The sequence below is a fragment of the Ixodes scapularis genome, unplaced genomic scaffold (assembly GCF_016920785.2).
Source record: "Ixodes scapularis isolate PalLabHiFi unplaced genomic scaffold, ASM1692078v2 PGA_scaffold1__304_contigs__length_218370807, whole genome shotgun sequence".
In the NCBI taxonomy this organism is placed as follows: Eukaryota; Metazoa; Arthropoda; class Arachnida; order Ixodida; family Ixodidae; genus Ixodes; species Ixodes scapularis.
Genome location: NW_024609846.1, coordinates 138,045,591 through 138,064,319, shown reverse-complemented (window position 1 = coordinate 138,064,319; position 18,729 = coordinate 138,045,591). Strand labels below are relative to the sequence as shown.

At 46.4% G+C, this 18,729-nt stretch overlaps 1 protein-coding gene across 1 annotated transcript; it reads right to left on the bottom strand.

The window, feature by feature from the left end:
- Window positions 1-5,574: 5,574 nt before the first annotated feature.
- On the bottom strand, window positions 5,575-17,633 carry LOC115333106. Its single transcript, XM_040206531.3, has 11 exons — window positions 17,290-17,633; window positions 16,819-16,993; window positions 13,577-13,732; window positions 13,153-13,498; window positions 12,492-12,966; window positions 10,238-10,402; window positions 9,354-9,540; window positions 7,381-7,623; window positions 6,008-6,179; window positions 5,804-5,949; window positions 5,575-5,747 (listed from the first exon to the last, which is right to left on the bottom strand). The coding sequence occupies exons 1-11, from the start codon at window positions 17,620-17,622 to the stop codon at window positions 5,575-5,577; spliced, it is 2,571 nt and encodes an 856-aa protein (XP_040062465.3). The 5' UTR covers window positions 17,623-17,633.
- Window positions 17,634-18,729: the final 1,096 nt, after the last annotated feature.

The window sequence follows — 18,729 nt, the reverse complement described above, 5'->3', positions numbered from 1 at the left end:
TCCTGTTAAGAAGGTTGCCACATTCAATAAAAGCTATCGTTCATCTGCTTTCCCGCAAAGCATTCAGGGGCCCCATTCACTGCAATCTGTGGAGGGATTGCTCGGTGCATGATGAGGTTGAAGATATGTTGAGACCTCAAAAACGGTGGGCATGCACCGTACAGTATAAACATATTTTCAGCCTCAGCATTAGCCAAGTACTTCCCGTAGGTAGCAGTTAATCATAGGAGTACACAGATTGGCGGTCCAGGCTGCCTTGCGAAATAACAGACACACAGAAGTACCATGTCTTTACGACTGAAACAGCCAGATTTTTGTGAATGAGCTGGTTAGTTTAACATTATTACACAAAACCTTGAGACGAGGACAGTCTCGGATTACTTTGTGTTTGTGTCGTACTTCGTTTTTCTCTCGTCTCGGGGGGTTTTGTCTAATAGTGTTAAATTTTTGCGCTTGTCATATCAGACCCCCCCAAAAAATAGAAAACGAGGCCGAGTGAGTGACTTTGGTCGCATGCCTGGAGGTCTTTGAAATGTGCATGCATGATTGGAGAAGACAGCGACTGCTTTGAAAGGGTTTTCGTCTCAAATGCTTAGTGGAAGCAAGGACTACTCTCTGCGATCTCAGGACAGCAACAAACAAGCCCCCTCAGACTGCAACAATGACTATTGTCTGTTGCAGGCTATAAATGGCAGGAAAGGTGGAAAAGTGAAACCATTGCTCCTCACCAGGATGGGTGGTTTCCTCCTCACCCCTCTCCAGCACTGACTCCACTAATCTGGAGAGAGAGGGAGAGACTTCACCTGCTATTCTTCATCGTAAGACTATAGTCCTTAACATTCTGTTAATTTGTGTAAGTGCATTCATAAAATGTGCTGTGTTCATTTTATCGGTGTTCAGCCTCCATCGTTTCAGCTCCATGGTAGCGTCGGGAACGCGTTCAGATCGTGCAAATACTGGATTGATGTAATACAGTGTGTGGTTTTGGAAAAGTGGGGGGCTTCCAGAGGCATGTGCCGTGTCTAGGTGAACTGCTTCCAATAAAAAGGTCAATATTTTTCATGGAACAAAAAAATTGTGTTCATTGCTGGTATGACACTACCACTCTGAGTCCCCTTTCACAGGTCAGAACCCTTCTCAGGCCCATGTTTCTGTCAAGTCTGTTTGCATTAGAATTGCATACGGAAAAGCGATTCTCTATGTCAACCAAGTTCCGACATAAAACTTCTACACACCATACTAACAATCACTTGCAACTGAAACAGAGCTCGCAAACCTAAACAGTACAATTATTAAATTGCCAACAATGAATAAAAAGTTACTATAATGAAAATAAAAGCCTTCCCTTATCTAGGTCCAGTGGTGGTCCAGCCAGTTCGATTTAGAGCAGCAGTCGGCAACTGGTGGCCCACAGGCCCGCGAGGCAGTTTCATCTGGCCCCCCGGTACTATTATAGAAATCGTGCCCCACCCGTCCTGCCCTCCCAGATCTCAAGGACTGCACGAGAACTTAGCCCAGAGAGTATGTACTGCACCTCCACTTGCTAAAGCAACTAGCAGGTTCATGTTATGATCAGAGTTCAAGAATCTCCTCCCATTATTCTTTCCACAACCTTCAATTAGCAACTCTAATGCGTGTGGTTGCATTTTTCCAATATCCAGCACCCAAACCGAGGGTCACACTAGAGCACGACTAAATGAAAACATTTGTTTACAATTTATTCATGCCAGTCTGAACTCCTGTAAATTTTTTGTAGTACAGTGAAACCCGTTTAAAGGGAACTCACAAACTGAATTATTGTTGATATCGAACTTGCAGAAAATTTAAATAAAAATGCACATGAAAAGTAATTTTTATAACGAACAACATATTGGCTATATCAAACTTCCTCCCTCCCCCCCCCCTTCCCCCCCCCCCCGAGAAGGTTTCCAAAAAAAGCACAAAAAATTGTCTTCTAGCCTGTTGCTTCCTCCCCAAAAAAGTAGGAAAGAAAGAAAATTGCAAAACCTCAAGTTGCAAACATAATTGAGTGGAGAGAAAAGATTCAGAAGGGGCAGAAAGCTAAAAAATACACTGCATGCAAGCACAGAAAAAAAGGTTTGGTCCCAAAACGGTTGCCCACGAAGAGAAGCTCTTCAAAAGGAGAGATAAGCTAAAAAGGCAAACTCTGCACACATGCAAAAGAAAAGAAAAAGGAAAAAGTTTCCAGCATGTTGTTACAAGGTGGAAGTTGAGACGGGAAAGGAAGAGAAGGGCTCTTGCCTTACAACGAACGTGTCGTGGAAGTTCGTTGAAAATGTTTTTTGCTATATCGAACTGATCGTAGCATTTCCTGCTGTTCGTTATAAACGGGTTGGACTGTATTTGTTTTACCCCCCTCCCCGGTTCGGCCTGCTCAGCGTTGCACTTGTGGAGACTCTGCCCGTTGCTGAAAAAGTTTGCCGACCCCCTGTTTTTGAGCATTATGTGGACGATGAAAGATTTCGTTTTGGAGCACTATTGTATTGGGGATATTCAAATTTTGAAGCAGTGCCAGCATACTTTTGTAGCACTTCGGCACAGTTTCCTATTAATGATACAGGAGTGCAGTTGTCTGATCACTACTGCATGTGTGTACGCACCCAAGCTTAGAAGTTCTTACAACTGTAAAACAGTGCCAGGTGCTATTGCAAACAGACATCTACACCTTTTTACTCATCTGCAAGTTCTGAACAAGTTATTGTCTAGACGAAGGTTAGAGATGGCAAAGTTTAGATCCCAGCCTACGTATTCTTTGACAGGTTGGGAGATAATGGAGGTTGTGGGACCCGTAAACCTAGCAAGAAGACAGATCAAGTGTTCCCTCTCGTACTGTTCGTGATAATACACATTGTATGTTAATTGCACATAGGCTTTTTCACAAAACGGCGCCAGAACTCTGACGGAATGTAACAAATACCAAAGAATCACTCGTATCTACAGCGAAATCTCCAACAAGCGTCCATATTTTTGGAAGAAAAAAGTGTTTGAGAGGTGTGAATGTTTTTTTTTTCAGAAGAGCTGAAGAGAGGAGGCAAAGCAAGAAGAAAAAATGAGATTATGTCACATGCCTCGTCTGCCTCATTCAATTGCAATTTTTTCTTTCAAAATACTGCTATCCATTTGAGATATCGCTTTGCATGGTGAGGTAAGATTTGTAGCGCCCTACCTAGTGTTCCTGCGCTGTTTTGTGAAATATAAATTTCAGTCCAGCACCCCTCCAAGTTGAGTTTGTTATTTCCCATCAATGGCCAATGGACAAAAGTTACCAGGCTTCACGTAAGCTCAGTGTTATTTACTAACAATCATTGCATAGTGTTGGTATAGTGTTCATTTTCTGTTATAGACAGACATTGTGCACATCATGAATCAGTTTTTTTATTTACAACATAAATCATAACGACAACATGCTTTTTGTACACATTTAATTAAAACTAGCAGTTCCTTGCGGCTAAAACTGCACTTGACTTTGAAGACGTTAGATTAAAATTTCTTTCACCCCTTAACTGGGGAGTGCGTATCCAGGCGCGCATCAATTTCGACCCACCACAAAGGTCGGGATGCCTTCCCAGGATCGGGTAGAATTGGGAACCCAAACATTCTTCAGATAGTTCAATAGGCCGCAGCAGGGACTGTCAGAAACGGCAAATGCCGTGGCGGCGTTAAGTTTGAAGCGCACTGTACCTACATTCTCTGCAAGCACCTTTATGCTTCGGTAAATTAGCATAGTGTCTATCAGCCATTTGCAGTATTCCCAAGTGCTCCGGCCCGCACTTGAGAAATCATGGGAACGGTGTTCCTTCAGCTCCCTAGTGATTGCCAATTTTAACCAATTCCATGGTTACACAGTTTTTGTGCGTAATTTGAAGTCGCCCTGAACAAGCGCCGGATGTACCCCAAGGACCTGTCATATCACTTTTAAAGTTTCTTGTCAATGTCAGCATTTTGATACTGTACATGCGATCCGCCTTTCAACCTGGTTGAGCTGTAGAAATCTCTTGCAATATTATCATTCTTGTGATTGTTCTTTTAGCAGGAATTGCTTAAAAAGCCGAGAATTCACAACAAAAAACAGGATATAGCTCGGAGTGTGCGGGGCTGTTTATAGCATTTTTTTAGCGTTTCTAACTTAATATCGTCTTTGAAGCTGTATGAGAATGCAGGGGTGGAACTCATGAAATGTACTTGGGAGCAGCTGAAACAGCTGTTTTAGAGCAGGTTGGGAGCAGCTAAAACTACATTCTGGAGCGGGCTGGGAGCAGCTCAGATCAGCTTTCATTGCACTTCAGCTTGTGCCTTAGACAAGCACGGGAGCAATTTCAATTGTGCTTAGCAACACAGATGAACATGAGGGGTTAGGAACCTAGGTAGATGGGGTAACAGTGGAATAGATAAGAAAACTTGAAACTTTGTGAGCCTTAATGAGTACCAAAAAGCAAGTATTGTATGTTTCTGAAGATAGTGTCCTTGATATTTTCTGAGTGGCCTTCAGCTGCTCAAAATGCAAACCACTGCTTATCGCACAATTCACATGTGCTTGACATAGTAATTATATGTGCGAGCCACGTGACATGCATAACAACAGACGCACACTTGTGCGGAGGAACAGGGTAACAAATTTCGAGTTTATGCTATTGTGCAACTCGATATCGAAGCAGCAGACCATGATTAATTGAGTTATCGTATTCGAAGCGATAAGCAGGAGCAAGGTTAAAGTACGCCGGGCAGATCTACCGCTTGCGTGAGAGCTGCTGGCCGGCAAGGTTTCGGATCTGACCACATTTCAGTTCAATGAAGTCATGATTTACCTTGCGGGAATGCAGTTTGAACTTCTAAGAATGAAGTACTAAAAGGAATATTTTGCTCATGTGTCCTCAACTGGCTGACGTCCAGATCCCAAGCCGCAGAGCCTCAGGCAATCTGACGCTTAATGACTCGACCTCACCTCGGCCGACTTGCTTAACCGCTTATGGTTGAAGAATAACAATCCAGTCGCAGGTGGTGTAGCGCTTGGAATCCGACCCCCGAGTTTTTTTGCGCGCTTCCGATTCGGGATACACACGGAGAATAAACAGAAGAAAGGATTGCAAGGCCGACCAAGCTAAACGCGCTCACTGTTGCCGGTCGAATCAATAAAAACCGAAACCAAGGCAAAATAAAAAAGCGCACGTTTTGCGATTTGGTGCATAATGGCACAAGGTATTGGCCGTGGCACAGTTTCCGCGAAATGGCACAGCCGTTCCACCCCTGAGAATGATAATGTAAGAGATTTCTGCAGCTCATCCAGGTTGAAGGGTGGACAGCATGCACAGTATCAAAAACGCTGACATTGAGGAGAAATTTTAAAAGCGATATGACAAGCCATTGGCGTATATCGGCCGCTTGTTCAGGGTGACTCCGAATTACGCTCAAGACCTGTGTAACCAAGGATATGGTCGAAATTACCAATTACTAAGGAGCTGAAGGAACACCGTTTCCTTGATTCTTTTAGTGCGGGCCGGGGCGCTTGGGGGATATAGCAAATGGTCTATTGGACCACCACTGCAAATTGGTCTCTTAACAGTTAAATCGTGTCTGGTGGCTCAAGATGAGGGTCTCCTTGTCGGGTCGTTCATACCCGCTCGACAGAGGTGGGGGAGTCTCTGTGGTGTGTGCCTCCCTTGCAACTCTGTATGATGCGTAGTGAGAGTTCAAGCTGAGGGCCTCCTCCAGCAGCTCACGGACGTAGACTGAAATTGGGGCTACATGTTAGGAGTTGACACTTATACTCTGTGGACATGCTCACCGTACGTGCAGGGCCCCTTTGTGGGAGCAACAACCGCTCTCTTGGTCTGCTTGGGGCACTTTAGCAGCCACCTTTTGCTGCCCTCTTTTGTGGTGGCTTGTGGCCTACTTCCATTTTCATTAAAATGTAATGCTGCCACATACGTTCTGGAAAGTAAAGGCTTTAGTAAGCATTTGTAAGGAGAAAGCTGATGGGCTTGTATACCTTGCCGTCATGCTCTGATAGCCGAAGTGTGTAGATTTCGGCGCAAACTGAATTAATGTGCTATGAAAGCACTCGGTAGAAAATGTCTGTGCCGAAGTCGATAGGTGTGGTATGTCCTTCAGCAGAGCCTTAGAGAGCACAATGCTCTTGAGCTTGTCATGTGCTGGAAGCCCTGTATAAAATAAATTTTATTACAGATGCTTTGTTATGAATGTCGTCCCTACAACAGTAATATTAATACAAATAAGAGTAAGTCAATAACTAGTAGGTTGGTAAAGCTAAATGCAACAATCTAACTTCCAAAGAATACAATAGGAAGAACAAGGGGAAATCACAAAACACACTGAAAATTCCTACGCGATAAACTCGCCAATCCCTGTGATTAGCGATATTTACTACAGCAAAGGTACAGTCGTCATCAAAATGAGCGTGAACTAGGCTGCCATCGGCCGGCTGGTATTGCCAGCTCCAGCTAGCGGCGCTCTCACAAATCACAGTGAGAGTAAGCACCTTTGCAGTAGAAACTGAAACGCTGTTGCATTAGCGTGTGTCACCCTCGTTCTGGAATTGTAAAACCGCCCGTGGAACGTCTGTTTCATTTTACAGATAGTTGCAAATGCTGGTTGCGATAGCCAATCTGCCACTGGCAGTGCTTTCGAACGACAAATTCTGCTGTGTAGTTTGCGTGTTTCGGCACGATTTTAATCACTCTTGATAATAGAAGCAATATCTGTTTGACAACGAAGTAGGGAACGGGCATTATCAACAGGTCTTGAAGTCGGTATGAATGAAGACTCGTTATACAATAAAATACCTATTCATAAACACCTGGGCGCCTCCTAAAAGAAAGTAATGAAACGATTATTAGTTCCTCATTCACGAAAAGGTAACGCACGAAGCAAGATTAAAAGAACAGAGCGTGTGTGTCAGGTCGCATCCACACCGACCGCTCTACCTTGATAAATATATGAAGCGGCACGCCCCGCTTTATGCAAAGTAACGTGAAAAAGTGGGTACAGTGCGTTCTCGCAAAAGCGCATTCGTTCTTTCTGCGCAGGTGCTTACTCTCAGTGATTCGGGGAAGCGCCCCTAGCTAGAGTTGGCAGTATCAATCGGTCGACGGGGGCCTGTTCAGGCTCATTTTGAGGACGACCGTACCAGACACTGAAAGCTACTATTACTGCAAGAGTTTAGCCATCAGTCAAGCTATGGCCAGTCCAGACCCTTATATATAGATGCACAAGTAATTTGCTGTTCTGTTTGACCAGATAAACCCGGTGGCCAACATTGTTGTCCTCTCTACCTCACAATATATATCTCGGAATGGAGCGCTCCCATATCAGAACCTTCATTGTGGTCTGAGGTTCCCTTACCCTCTGGAAGCCACTTCTTCTTCCCCAGGTCTCCATGCTGGCATTTGGGGTAGGTGGGATCGGCATGGTCGTGGATGTCTGCCACATGTCCCACCAGAGATGCCCACTTGGGGAGGATTTCGTCTGGCGCTTCCTCACTTGATTCGGCACACCAGTATAGGTGCTTTACGATGGGCTGCACCCAGTCCTGGAGTGCCGCAAGGGACTTGAGCTTGCCAGCAGCCACAAGACGTTTCTTTATGCCTTAAAAAATGTGAGTTTTCAGCGTTAAAATCTAGAGAAAACAATAGACCGCTTCAAAAATGAAATTCATCTCTCAGCTGAAGTAGCAGTCGAAGTTCATACATTCTAAAAGTCACATTTGGGAGTTTTACGAGCCAAACCAACAACGGGCATCTGGCACGCCCCAGCGGAGGATTGAGGATTAATTTCGACCATTTGGGAATCTTTTGACGTGCAACCGAAGGCCTGGTTACACGGCGCCTCCTCCGCAATAAGCCTCCGTCAGATTGTGGGCACCTCGGCTGGGATAGTTCATACATTCTAAATGCGGTAATAAGAATTTTGCATTATTTAACTGAGCACTGTTACTGTCATACGTCACTAGCAGACGGTGTTTTATTTAGCGTACGCATATTCAATTAACTTCAGTTTCGATAGTGACATAATAATAGAAGTACCGAATTGGAGTGCAGCTCTTGAGGAGGAGGAAGGGAAGGTACGATGAGGAGGCTATGCCCCTCTTCCTCTCCTCTCGTTTAGGGGGAAATTTTTCCGCTAAATTTAGTGGGGAAACTTTTCCGCTAAACTTGGCGGGGAAATTCACCCATAATGCACTGCGCAGCTACGGCGATGCCAACGCCGCTCAAGTCGTAAACGGGCACCCAAGAGCTGCACTCTAAAAAAAAAATCCTTTACGAAGTGCCCCGACTGTAGTGGGCCACATATTTTGAGATTCAAACGCGAGTTACCGTGACGTACATGTTTAGTACGTTGCACGTCAGGTCACTCCCTGAATCAATTGCGATGCGGCATACAAAAGCACAAATGCCGTGGTGACTCAGATTCCAACCTTGACATAAACATGCAACGTTATGAAGTCTAACAGGACAGCACTGGGCCACAAAGGCTATAAACACGAGCTGTCACGTGCACCTTACTTTTGAAACATCTTTTTCTAGAGCAAGGTATTATACCGGAAAAGACCGCTTCAAAGCGCCAGTCTTGAGATGGTATCCTATGCCACTATCAAAAGGCCGTCATTAGCATGTATAGAAACACCGATGGTGATAGTGAACGAAGTGACCGGACTTAATTTATAAAAGGGTCTAGTATTGCTTACTACTGGCTCACACAGGAGGCTATCAACAGTTGGGAGATATTGAAACTGAAGCTTTCTGTTACAAAGGAACTCCCCCACCCCCCAAATTCGTGGCGAGTGGCATGTCACCATCCGGTGTTGTTTTGGCTTTATCATTCATACAGTAGTGGCACAACATCCGGAGTCCGAAAACAATCAACCAGATAGCTCTGCAAACCGCGGCAATTGCAATGCACTGCTCGTGTGAAGTATCCCCACATCGCACCAGAGAAGTGGTTGACGTGAGGGAGCATCTTTCCCACGTCTACTGTTAGCTCAACGCGGTCAGAACATTTTACAATTGCAGGTCGTTCCCCGATTTTAAAGAACAGTGCCAGAAGGAAGTAGGCCTACATTTAAAAAAGTATGGTAATCTCGCGTGCGAAACTATCTTGTTGGCCTTTTATACGTCCTACGGCCAGATCAATGGCCATAGGACGTGCTAGAGTAAATAAAAGTTTACACTAATAAATGCAGGCCTACTGTACTCTCTTGTCATCGTTCATGTTTGCCCCAATGACAGGCAGAGCTAGGACATTGTGTAAAAATTACAGGTATCCCTAGACTTTTTTTAGGTGGTACTTGATAAACCAGAACTCTACCTATGGCTTACCTTTTGCAACGTGCCAGCAGTCAAACCTGTGCAAAATGTGGGGATGGACCTTGGCCAGAAAACACTTAATCATGCTGTGGCGATCGGTGATGACGGAATCCACAATTAGGCCATTTGCCTCAAAGATCACAAGGGTTCTTTTCAGTCCCTCGAGCTCCATAGCCCAGCTCCCCTTTGTTTCGTTGGACTGCAACAAAAAATTACACATTGTGCTCTCACAGTGAACGTCGAGGTATCCAAACCAACTTAACTAAAGCTGATAAACAGGACAACCTGTCAGATGTTGCCTCCCCATTATGTCTTTGTTCTCAGCATTTCATACTTCAACTATTTTCACAAACACAAATGAGCCTTTGTTTCCTCTGTACCTGTCATGGATATCAGACGGAAAGTTTCAGGAAGAGTGACATAATCCTATAACAGTGGTTCTCAACTATTGATGTTGCGCGGACCCCTTGTGGATAAGCGGAGATAATGAGGACCCCTTTCGCGTGGTGAGGGGAGGGCGAATGTATAGGTTAAATATAATAATGACATAATAAATGGATTTAACTAAGGGCTAGTGCGAAGTAGACCTCTTATTGACATGCACACAAGAAAACTAGCCCGAAAATGGAAAAATTCCTTCTCGATCTGAAAAAAGATAACTTTTATTGCCGAACTTGACTGATGAGGCAGGGCTTTGCGGACCCCTAGAATGTCTTCCCGGACCCCTAAGGGTCCGCGGACCCCCATTTGAGAACCACTGTCCTATAACATGCACAACCTAGCGTCGCATCGGCCAAATTAACATAAGCTACAATTTCTTTCTTAAAAAGTAAAAAGGGGTTGAGGTTATGAGTTTAAAAAATCCAAATGAATGTGCACCCCCGGGGGAACTTTACCTGCACTGTTTCGACATGCAGAACCTTTTTTGTCTTGGAGTCGATCGCCGTGTATGTACCATATTTGGCCGAGTGCCCAGGGGAGTCTGATCGCCCATCACATGCAAGGACCAGCCCTCGCCCAGTGGATTCTTTGAAGAGCTCAGTCTGCTGTTTGTTCCATACCTGGTAGGACAAAATTTAATAAAGTTTTTGTTAATGAACAACAAACGGCAGCATCTAGAATATCAGACCAAGGTTCTTCCACTTTATTAGAAGAGGGAGTTGCCAACAGCAAAGAAACATATATTAATCATGAAATGCTTATAGCTCTCGTTATCGCCAAACCGTCTCTGAAACCGTTCACGAAATATTGTCAAAAGTGATTCCAAAACCCTTTGGAAATATATCCGAAACCTTTCGAACTGTGTGTTCACTCACTGAGGAGTAAAAATAATTCATCCCCTGATAGGTATCGAACCTGGGTCAGCTGGCTGGGAGCCGAGCGCTCTCTATTCAGAGCTATCCCACGAGTACTTCACAAGGGTATTAAAATTTGGGTCAGCTGTGCTTGACTATGATGACCCGTGGGTTTGCTGGTGTGCAGGCCTCTTTGCTGATGTGTTAAAGATATGTAGCCCTATGGCCACCAAAATCGCCATACCGGCGATTTTGGTGGCCATGGCGCAACAAGGGTGGTACACCCTCTGCTTGTTACTGTGGTGCGTGTTCTGGGATGCTAGGAGCATCGCGAGACAGGGGCCCGAGAAAGAAGACAATGAATATGCGCTCGATAAATTCCGATTCAATGACCGATACTCGATGGAAGCTTGCCAGGGATTGTGAGCGCCCTAGTTATCAATTTCGTGTCAACTGTGCACGACCATGACCTGAGAGCTTGCTTGTATGCAGGGCACTTTGCTGATGTGGAAAGAGCTTTTCACACCATAGATTTTGGATACTGTAGCGCCACGAGGTTGGTATGTACACTTTCTGGTCGTTACTGTGGCGCACGTGCCATACTCCATTTCACCTTCAGTCCGAGCGCAGTGCATGCTACAAGCAATACAATCTAATCCAGCGTTAAAAGTGTCATCTAATCTAGAGCTCCGCATGTCACACCGCCCAATGAGAAGGTCGCGTGATACTCTCGCGGCGCTGGATTGGCTCAGCTTTCAACGCGGTCAGACTGAGGGTGAAACAGAGTATAGGATTCCACGAACCCCGCGAAACAGGGGCCCAAGGTAGAAGCTGATTGAATGGGGGCTCAATACATTCAGATTCAATGGCTGACACTCGATGAAAGCTAGCGTTGGATTTTGGGCGCCTAGTTCTTGACAATGCTGGGGACGTGCCAGGGGGGAGGGGGGGCACTTGGGGAAAGGGTGCACTCGCTAATACACGGATTGCACTAGCACCTGTGGCCCTGCAAATCACTTCATGCTTACACCGACTCTCAGTTACGAGATAGACCACTGTAGTTTCTATTTTTTCTGACTAGCTTTCAAACCATAAATGTAGCAGGTATATGTTCAAGATAATGGGCAACTTGTTCCTTTTAATTATGAGACATTAATAGCCAGCTAGGGAACAACCATAGGCTCTATTCGACAGCAGCTTTACAGCAAACGAGGAAATATTCCTGGCTTGCTGTAGAGCAAGCCAGGAAAACACACACTCAGAAGATTGCCGTCACAAAGACAGCCAATATTTGATTTGTACTGTAAAGGCGTTGCTTCCACTCTACTGTCCACTGTATCATAAAAAGTTAGGACCGTGTCAACGCACCTCAGGAACCTGAATGCTGTGTTACATGTTTCAGCATTTATGCTAATAACACGAGCATCAAAGCTCTTGGTACATCTTTTTTGGCATGGTCCTTTCAAGTGAAGTAGAGCATATTTCTGTTCGTTAAGTCTCATAGTAGTTAAAAATGGTGCTCCAAAATCCAAACGGGTAATTTATATTGCAGTACACATGTTGCTTGTCCAACCTCTCACCTCATAGGTAAGCAGATAGTTTGCAAGCGGACTCAGTTGTCCTGTGCACAGGCAAAGCCTGTGCAGACAGCTTCTACAAAGACCAAGCCGACCTGATACATCATTAAAGGTTTAGTGGATGCATCTCAACCTGACTGCTTCCCAGCCCGTTTTCTCCCCTACCTCACAGTTGGACTGTCAAGCCTAAAATTATGGTTGAGCATTTCCTCACATCTGGGACAAAAACCCATATTTCGAAAAGTATGGTGTCAGCAACAACTGGAAACATGTCAAACCTGTCTGATGGCTGGCAGAAGGAAGGCAGCCTGGACCTTGAAGAATGTTCTATATGAGATGCAGGGCACTCCGATTTGGGTGAAAAGCCGCAGGACCTTCTTCACAATGCATCCAGAATAGAGAGTCACTGCAGCGAAGAGTATGTTGCCCAGTGGCCTCCTGTTCACAATGGGCTGGCTGCTCCAGCAGTGCACATCGCCATTGTTGCAGATTCTTCGTACTGTGAGGCATGTCCCCTTGACCTTCTTATCTATAGTGTGGCAGGGTGCGGCACACTTCGGACATTTAGCAAGGAGCTCGTCCAAGGAAGATTCAAAAATCAAGAACTTTCTTTCTAAGATGTGGTCGTTTATGGCAGCACTGTTTTCTTGGTCCAGCGGGTTGGCACAAGATGTGCTTGTCTGGTGGTCGTTTATGGCAGCACTGTTGTCTTTGTCCAGTGGGCTGGCACAAGATGTGCTTGTCTGGTGATCCCTGGAAGTCAGATTTGAGAAACATGCAAAAGATTGTAGGATAACCTCACTACTAAAGTGGAGTGGAATGCTGGCCTACAATGCAAAACAAAGATTTGCATAAAGCGAAGTATATGAAAGAATACACGACAAGTGCCATGCTTTCATGCTCGATACTACACATAACATGTATTGTACAGATACAAACCTTAGAAAGCTGGTGCCTGACATCATCAGAAGGCTTGTGTCGGATGGAAGATATGTTGTGTCCGCTTCCAAATGTTGCTCAGGCAGCTCTGTAAAAGACTCCTCGCCGGAATCTTCTGGGATGGCTGGTTCGCTAGTAACTGTGTGCGGCTGCGGTGGCACTTCTGGCTGTAGTGGCGCCGATGGTTCTGGCGGCATTGGAGGTTGTGGCAACTGTGTCAGCACTGTAGGCAACGTCCAATCTAATTGTGCCTGCAGGAGGTGATTTGGTGATGAGCAACGTGGCCTCACAAGGACAGGATCCGTTTGGCTGTATCGCGACGGATTCTTGATGATGACTTGTGTGCCTGCAAGTGTCATTGGAATGTATTACAATAGATTAAATATTCTTAACTTCTGTTCATCTGCTTTTTATAGATACATACTTGCGTTTCTGAGCAAGTAGAGGTCTGAGGACTGCGTAGCAGCATTCAGAAGATCAGGTCGAGCTTGTGCAGCAGCATCCAGAAGATCAGGTCGAGCTTGCGCAGCAGCATCCAGAAGATCAGGTCGAGCTCGTGCAGCCTTACTGAGGGAGGAGGCTGTCCGTAGCAAAGAAAATAAAAGTGCATTTCAAAACAAAACTATCATTCACCGGTGCACTCAGCAGAAATCTAGGCCATCTCAGTTTTGTTCCAAAAGGAGTGTGGCCATAACTGAAGAGATTAAAATTGACCCAAGGATGGGTGGATGGATGTTATTGACTATACCTTTTGCAGCAAGCGGTAGCTTGCGCCATCTAGCCTAAGCCTAGGAAAGACAAACATTTGATTCCTCCCGCCGTTCTAAGCCAATTTTTTCCCCCCTAACTATTGCCAGGTAGTGCGGGATATCACCAGGGTGACTTTTGGGGGATCAGGCAAAAAAACTAATAACATCACACCCGCCTCCGCCTCTTCACCCCGGGCGAGGGAGCCGCCAATTTTCCTTTGGTCAAACCTTGTCGGCGTTACCCCTGCACCGGACTCACTGGGAGACAGGGTTGAGACTTTGGGCCGGAGCCACATGGGAGGGAGTCCCAATTTTCCTCTGTCCCGCCTGTCCCCAGCTGTGCTAGTTAGTTGTGCATCATCCAATTTTCCCTAGATAATTTCCACCAATCTTCCAATCGCCTCTTTGGGACTGTAATCACGTACACTGCATCAATGTTGCCTGTTGAAATTTTAGGATTCGTTGCCAGACACATGAAACAAAGTATGAGGTTTCCACAAAATTAACTTAAGAAGTATTGGGCAGGAGATCGAACTATAGGGGCGCTTTATCGAGCTTGTTGTCCACACAGCGCGGTGCTTACTAACACAGCAAAACAAACAAATTTAATTTCGCCTAGCATGGTCTAAGCACGAGCGCTTCGCTTTCACCAGTGCTCTGGACGCACGAGGAGCGGCCTTCGAATCATCATCTTCGATTACTCTGATCAACAACAAACAATAAAATTAGGTTTGTTGTCCACACAGCTGCAGCATGCCGCTAGTGGCGCGAATGCTCAATCTCCTCCCCAATACAGTGGCGTCGAAACAGGGGGGCAGGGGGGGGCTCTAGACCCCCCGAAATTTCAGACAGCTGTAAACAATGTGGGTGAAGGGGGTGGGGACAACCTCAGCCCTCAGACACTTTTGACACCACTGGAAGTATAGACACTATCCTGCATTACTCTGCAAAATGAGGCTTTTGCTAGTTGACATCCCAGCGAACTTCCGGGTCATACAGAAGCGAATCAGTTCCCATCCTAACGAGGCACCTTGAAACGCCAAACAACCCATAATTACGATGTCCACATAAATGACTGGTTTTCAAAAGAACACTTGAAGACTTTTCAATACACTTGTAAGCCACCGGGTGCCTATATACGCTTACTAGAGTGGCAGAATGCGCTCTAGTAAGCATCGTCGTTTGTGCATCCTAGAACTCGTGGCATAATGAAGCTCTGGACGTTTCACAAAAATGACGGACCGGAAGTTCATTGGGACGCAGGAGGCAGCTTCTGTTTGTAAACATGACAAGGGTCTATAGCATACTGCGGCAAACCTCACTCATGAGGGCCCTCACTCACCCTCATCTTCACAGGTGAGGTGAGGGTGAGTGAGTTTCTGAACCAGGAAATTCATGAGTGTGAGGGCGAGTGAGGGCCTCGAGGGCTGTCAGGATCGTGAGTGCGTCAGGGCCGTGAGGGCGGTGAGTGCGTGAGGGGAGTGAGGGTTATGAGTGCATGAGGGGCGTGAGGGAGGTGAGTGGCGTGAGGGCCATGAGTGCGTGAGGGGTGTGAGGGCTGTGAGGGCGGTGAGTGCGTGAGGGGTGCGAGGGCCATGAGTGCCAGAGGGGCGCGAGGGCAGTGAGCGCGTGAGTGACATCAGGGTCGTGAGGGCGGTGAGTGCGTGAGGGGTGTGAGGGCCATGAGTGCGTGAGGGCGGTGGGTGCGTGAGGCCCCCCTCAGACGGAGCAACTTTCTCATCAATTTTGGTGTTGCTGGCAGGTTGTTTCCTAGCTTTCCCTAGATCAACACGAATTTCTGAGATCGGGTCCGGCTCGAAACAAGCGAGCAATTCGGAGCAATTCGGAGACGTTTGAAGCGGCTGTATCCAATAAGAGACGCAATATTTTGATGTGATACCTTGTTCCGGTGATGATGACAACAAAAACTTGGTTCTGGTTTGAAATTGATCGTTTTTGGAAATAAACTGTTTCAGAAAGATGCCTTAGTATTCTCAACGAGATTGAAATGCATAAAAACACGTTCATAGCGTGTAATTGTATGTCTAAATAGTGAAAGAAAACTAAAATTTCATGACGACGATGGCAAATTGCAGCAATTGGTTGCTGCATGTGAACATGGGCGGCCCGTGTTGCTGCATGATGTTGCGAAGTCAAGTTTCTGGGCGAAATTGCTGCATATGAAGCGGGCCTTAGTGGCCTGAGGGCCATGAGTGCGTGAGGGGTATGAGTGCGTGAGGGCGGTGAGTGCATGAAGGCTATGAGTGCGTGAGGGCCATGAGGACGGTAAGTGCGTGAGGGGTGTGAGGGCCATGAGTGAGTGGGGGCGGTGAGGGGCTTGAGGGCGGTGAGGGGTGTGAGGGCCATGAGTGAGTGAGCGGCGTGAGGGCGGTGAGTGGCGTGAGGGCCATGAGCGTGTGAGGGCCGTGAGGGGTATAAGGGCGGTGAGGGGCGTGAGGGCCATGAGTGCATGAGGGGCATGAGGGCCATGGTGCGTGAGGACCGCGAGGTTCAGTGAGCGTGAGTGAAGGGCTGAAGGTGAGTGTGACTGTGAGGATGAGGGTGAGTGAGGGGCTGAAGGTGAGTGTAGGTGTGAGGGTGAGGGTGAGTGAAGGTTGTTGATTACGGGCTTTATGGCGCAAAGCTACTATGGCCATACTGCGCCAAGCTTGGGGTGAGTGAAGTGCTTAGGTGAGTGTGGCTGTGACGGTGAGTGAGGGCGACCTAAATTGCCGACCTCTGGTCTACAGTCAGAGGAAGAATAAAACTGGTGGTAGAAACACTTTTAATAACTGCATAACGTCTTCTATTTGGCTAATGAAACAATTTGGCGTTCTGTGCCAACTCCTTATATAAAGGTGACTGAAATATGTCTAAAACGAGGCGGCAGCAGAGCGGTTTCAGCCAGCGTGCATACCTGAGCTGAAACAAGGTTCCTCGATGCCAGCACTTTCATCATGTGGTGGCTCATGTTGAGGGTCAAGGCTTTGCCTTGTCTTGTTAGTAGTCGAAGAGGTTGATGGCATGTCAACTTGTTCAACAGTGTCTGTGGCTGTTGCTTGTGGTAGCTTTCCCAACAGGTCATCAATAATCTAGAAATGGTAAGCAGAAGCACTTCGCGTGTGTAAGTACCAAGAGCGCTGCTTGGTGCAAAGTAGAGCAAAGCACTGTTCTAGGAAACGTGCAACAATTGTACATCACAAACACAGTGCTAGTTACAAGGTCCTCTATAGTGTACCTATGCTGCGGAATTTGTAATATCAATACCACAAGACAGCTACCTGCTAGCAGAACAAAACAAAAACGTTTCGGAATCGAATCCCAGCCGCTGTATTAACCGAGCAATTGAGCACAAAAATATATTTCAGCCGTTACGAAAACAACCCACCTCTTTCCGTCGCCGTTTTTCCTCGTTGCCATCGGGTTGCTGTTGCTTGCGTTTCCGTGTAAACAGCGACGGCACCACGCCAGGTTTCAACCTGCAACGTTTCGTCGGCAGGCCGAGGCTCCGTAGTAGCGTCGGGCTCATGTGATAGTCTTCGTCTGCGAAGTGGTCTGAGCATAGCCAGTCGCTCTTCGAGGGCAGCCAGGTTGGCTGTGAAGGGCGGGCGGCGCGAATCCATAACTTTCGCAACGTGGGCTCGGTTGGAAACGTATGCACAAGCCTGCCATTGTAAGAACTGCAGTTCATACAGTCCTGCGCTGCACAGTGCAGCGGCATATCTTGCGAAACCGCTGGATCACACTAGTTGAGCGCCAAACGCTTAGCCAACTCAGATTACTGCTGCATCGTTGCTTTCGCCACCCGCTTCAACAGACTGAGAACGCCAGAACGATCGGCGTTGGTCGGAAGAACCGAAGAGGTGTCGAGCTTCGGTACCTTGGTCTGAAGCAGAGCTAAAAAGCGCGCCGCCGTTACACGTGGTTACACTTCGCTTCGACCACGGTGACTTCGACAGCGTGATGTTTGATGTCGCCAAGATGCCGCTTGCTCGCCACTGGCCACGCTCGCTAGGCCGTTCGGAGCCGCATAGGTGTCGTGTGAAAAACAACATAATAAACACCATTCGACAAATGTATCAGATAAAATTGCTTTTCTTTTAAAAATATACCTCATCGTTTGCGTTTCGGGATGGGGTTCGCACATCGCATTTCTGTTTCGTCGCGCCACCACGTGGCGTGAGCGCACGTCGGAGCCAACGAGGTAGGTCGGAGCAGCTCACCATAGCCGCGCTCTGCGTACTACAGGTATAGTGTCGTCACTAAACGAGCTTTCAAAGAAACTCACCAGGTGCACCTTAGAATATTTATTTCCATAAATCCTACACTTTAGACAACTTTATTATTTCAAGTACCGTAATTTAAGAGCCATTCGTGTGCTGTAAATATCAAAACAACAAAGAATTTAGATTATGGTCTTCGGTTCAGCATCCCTTTAACCATGCATGTCATATACAATTTGTTGCGATTGTGTTTGAATGCAAATCCTCTTCTGCTCTTTATTTCAAGCTGCCCTTACATGCACCATGAAGATACCGAGGAGGTCTTCAATTGAATGACAACTTCAAGCACAAGCATGGACGGGCATCTTAATGGCCAGCACAAGGACAACTATAATTTAAATTTTCTCCAAAGTTAAAGCAAGGCATGCCTTCTTCCAATAAAGGTATTGTGGCGAAACTTCTTAATTGGTTCGTTTGTTGAGCTGTCATCTATAGGAACAGCTGAGCTCACACACACAAAATCCTGGCAGTGAGAAGTACCGGTTGCGTGCTCTTTCTCTTTTGCAAAGCATGAACTTTTTGGCTGAGGATGAAAGAATATTCAA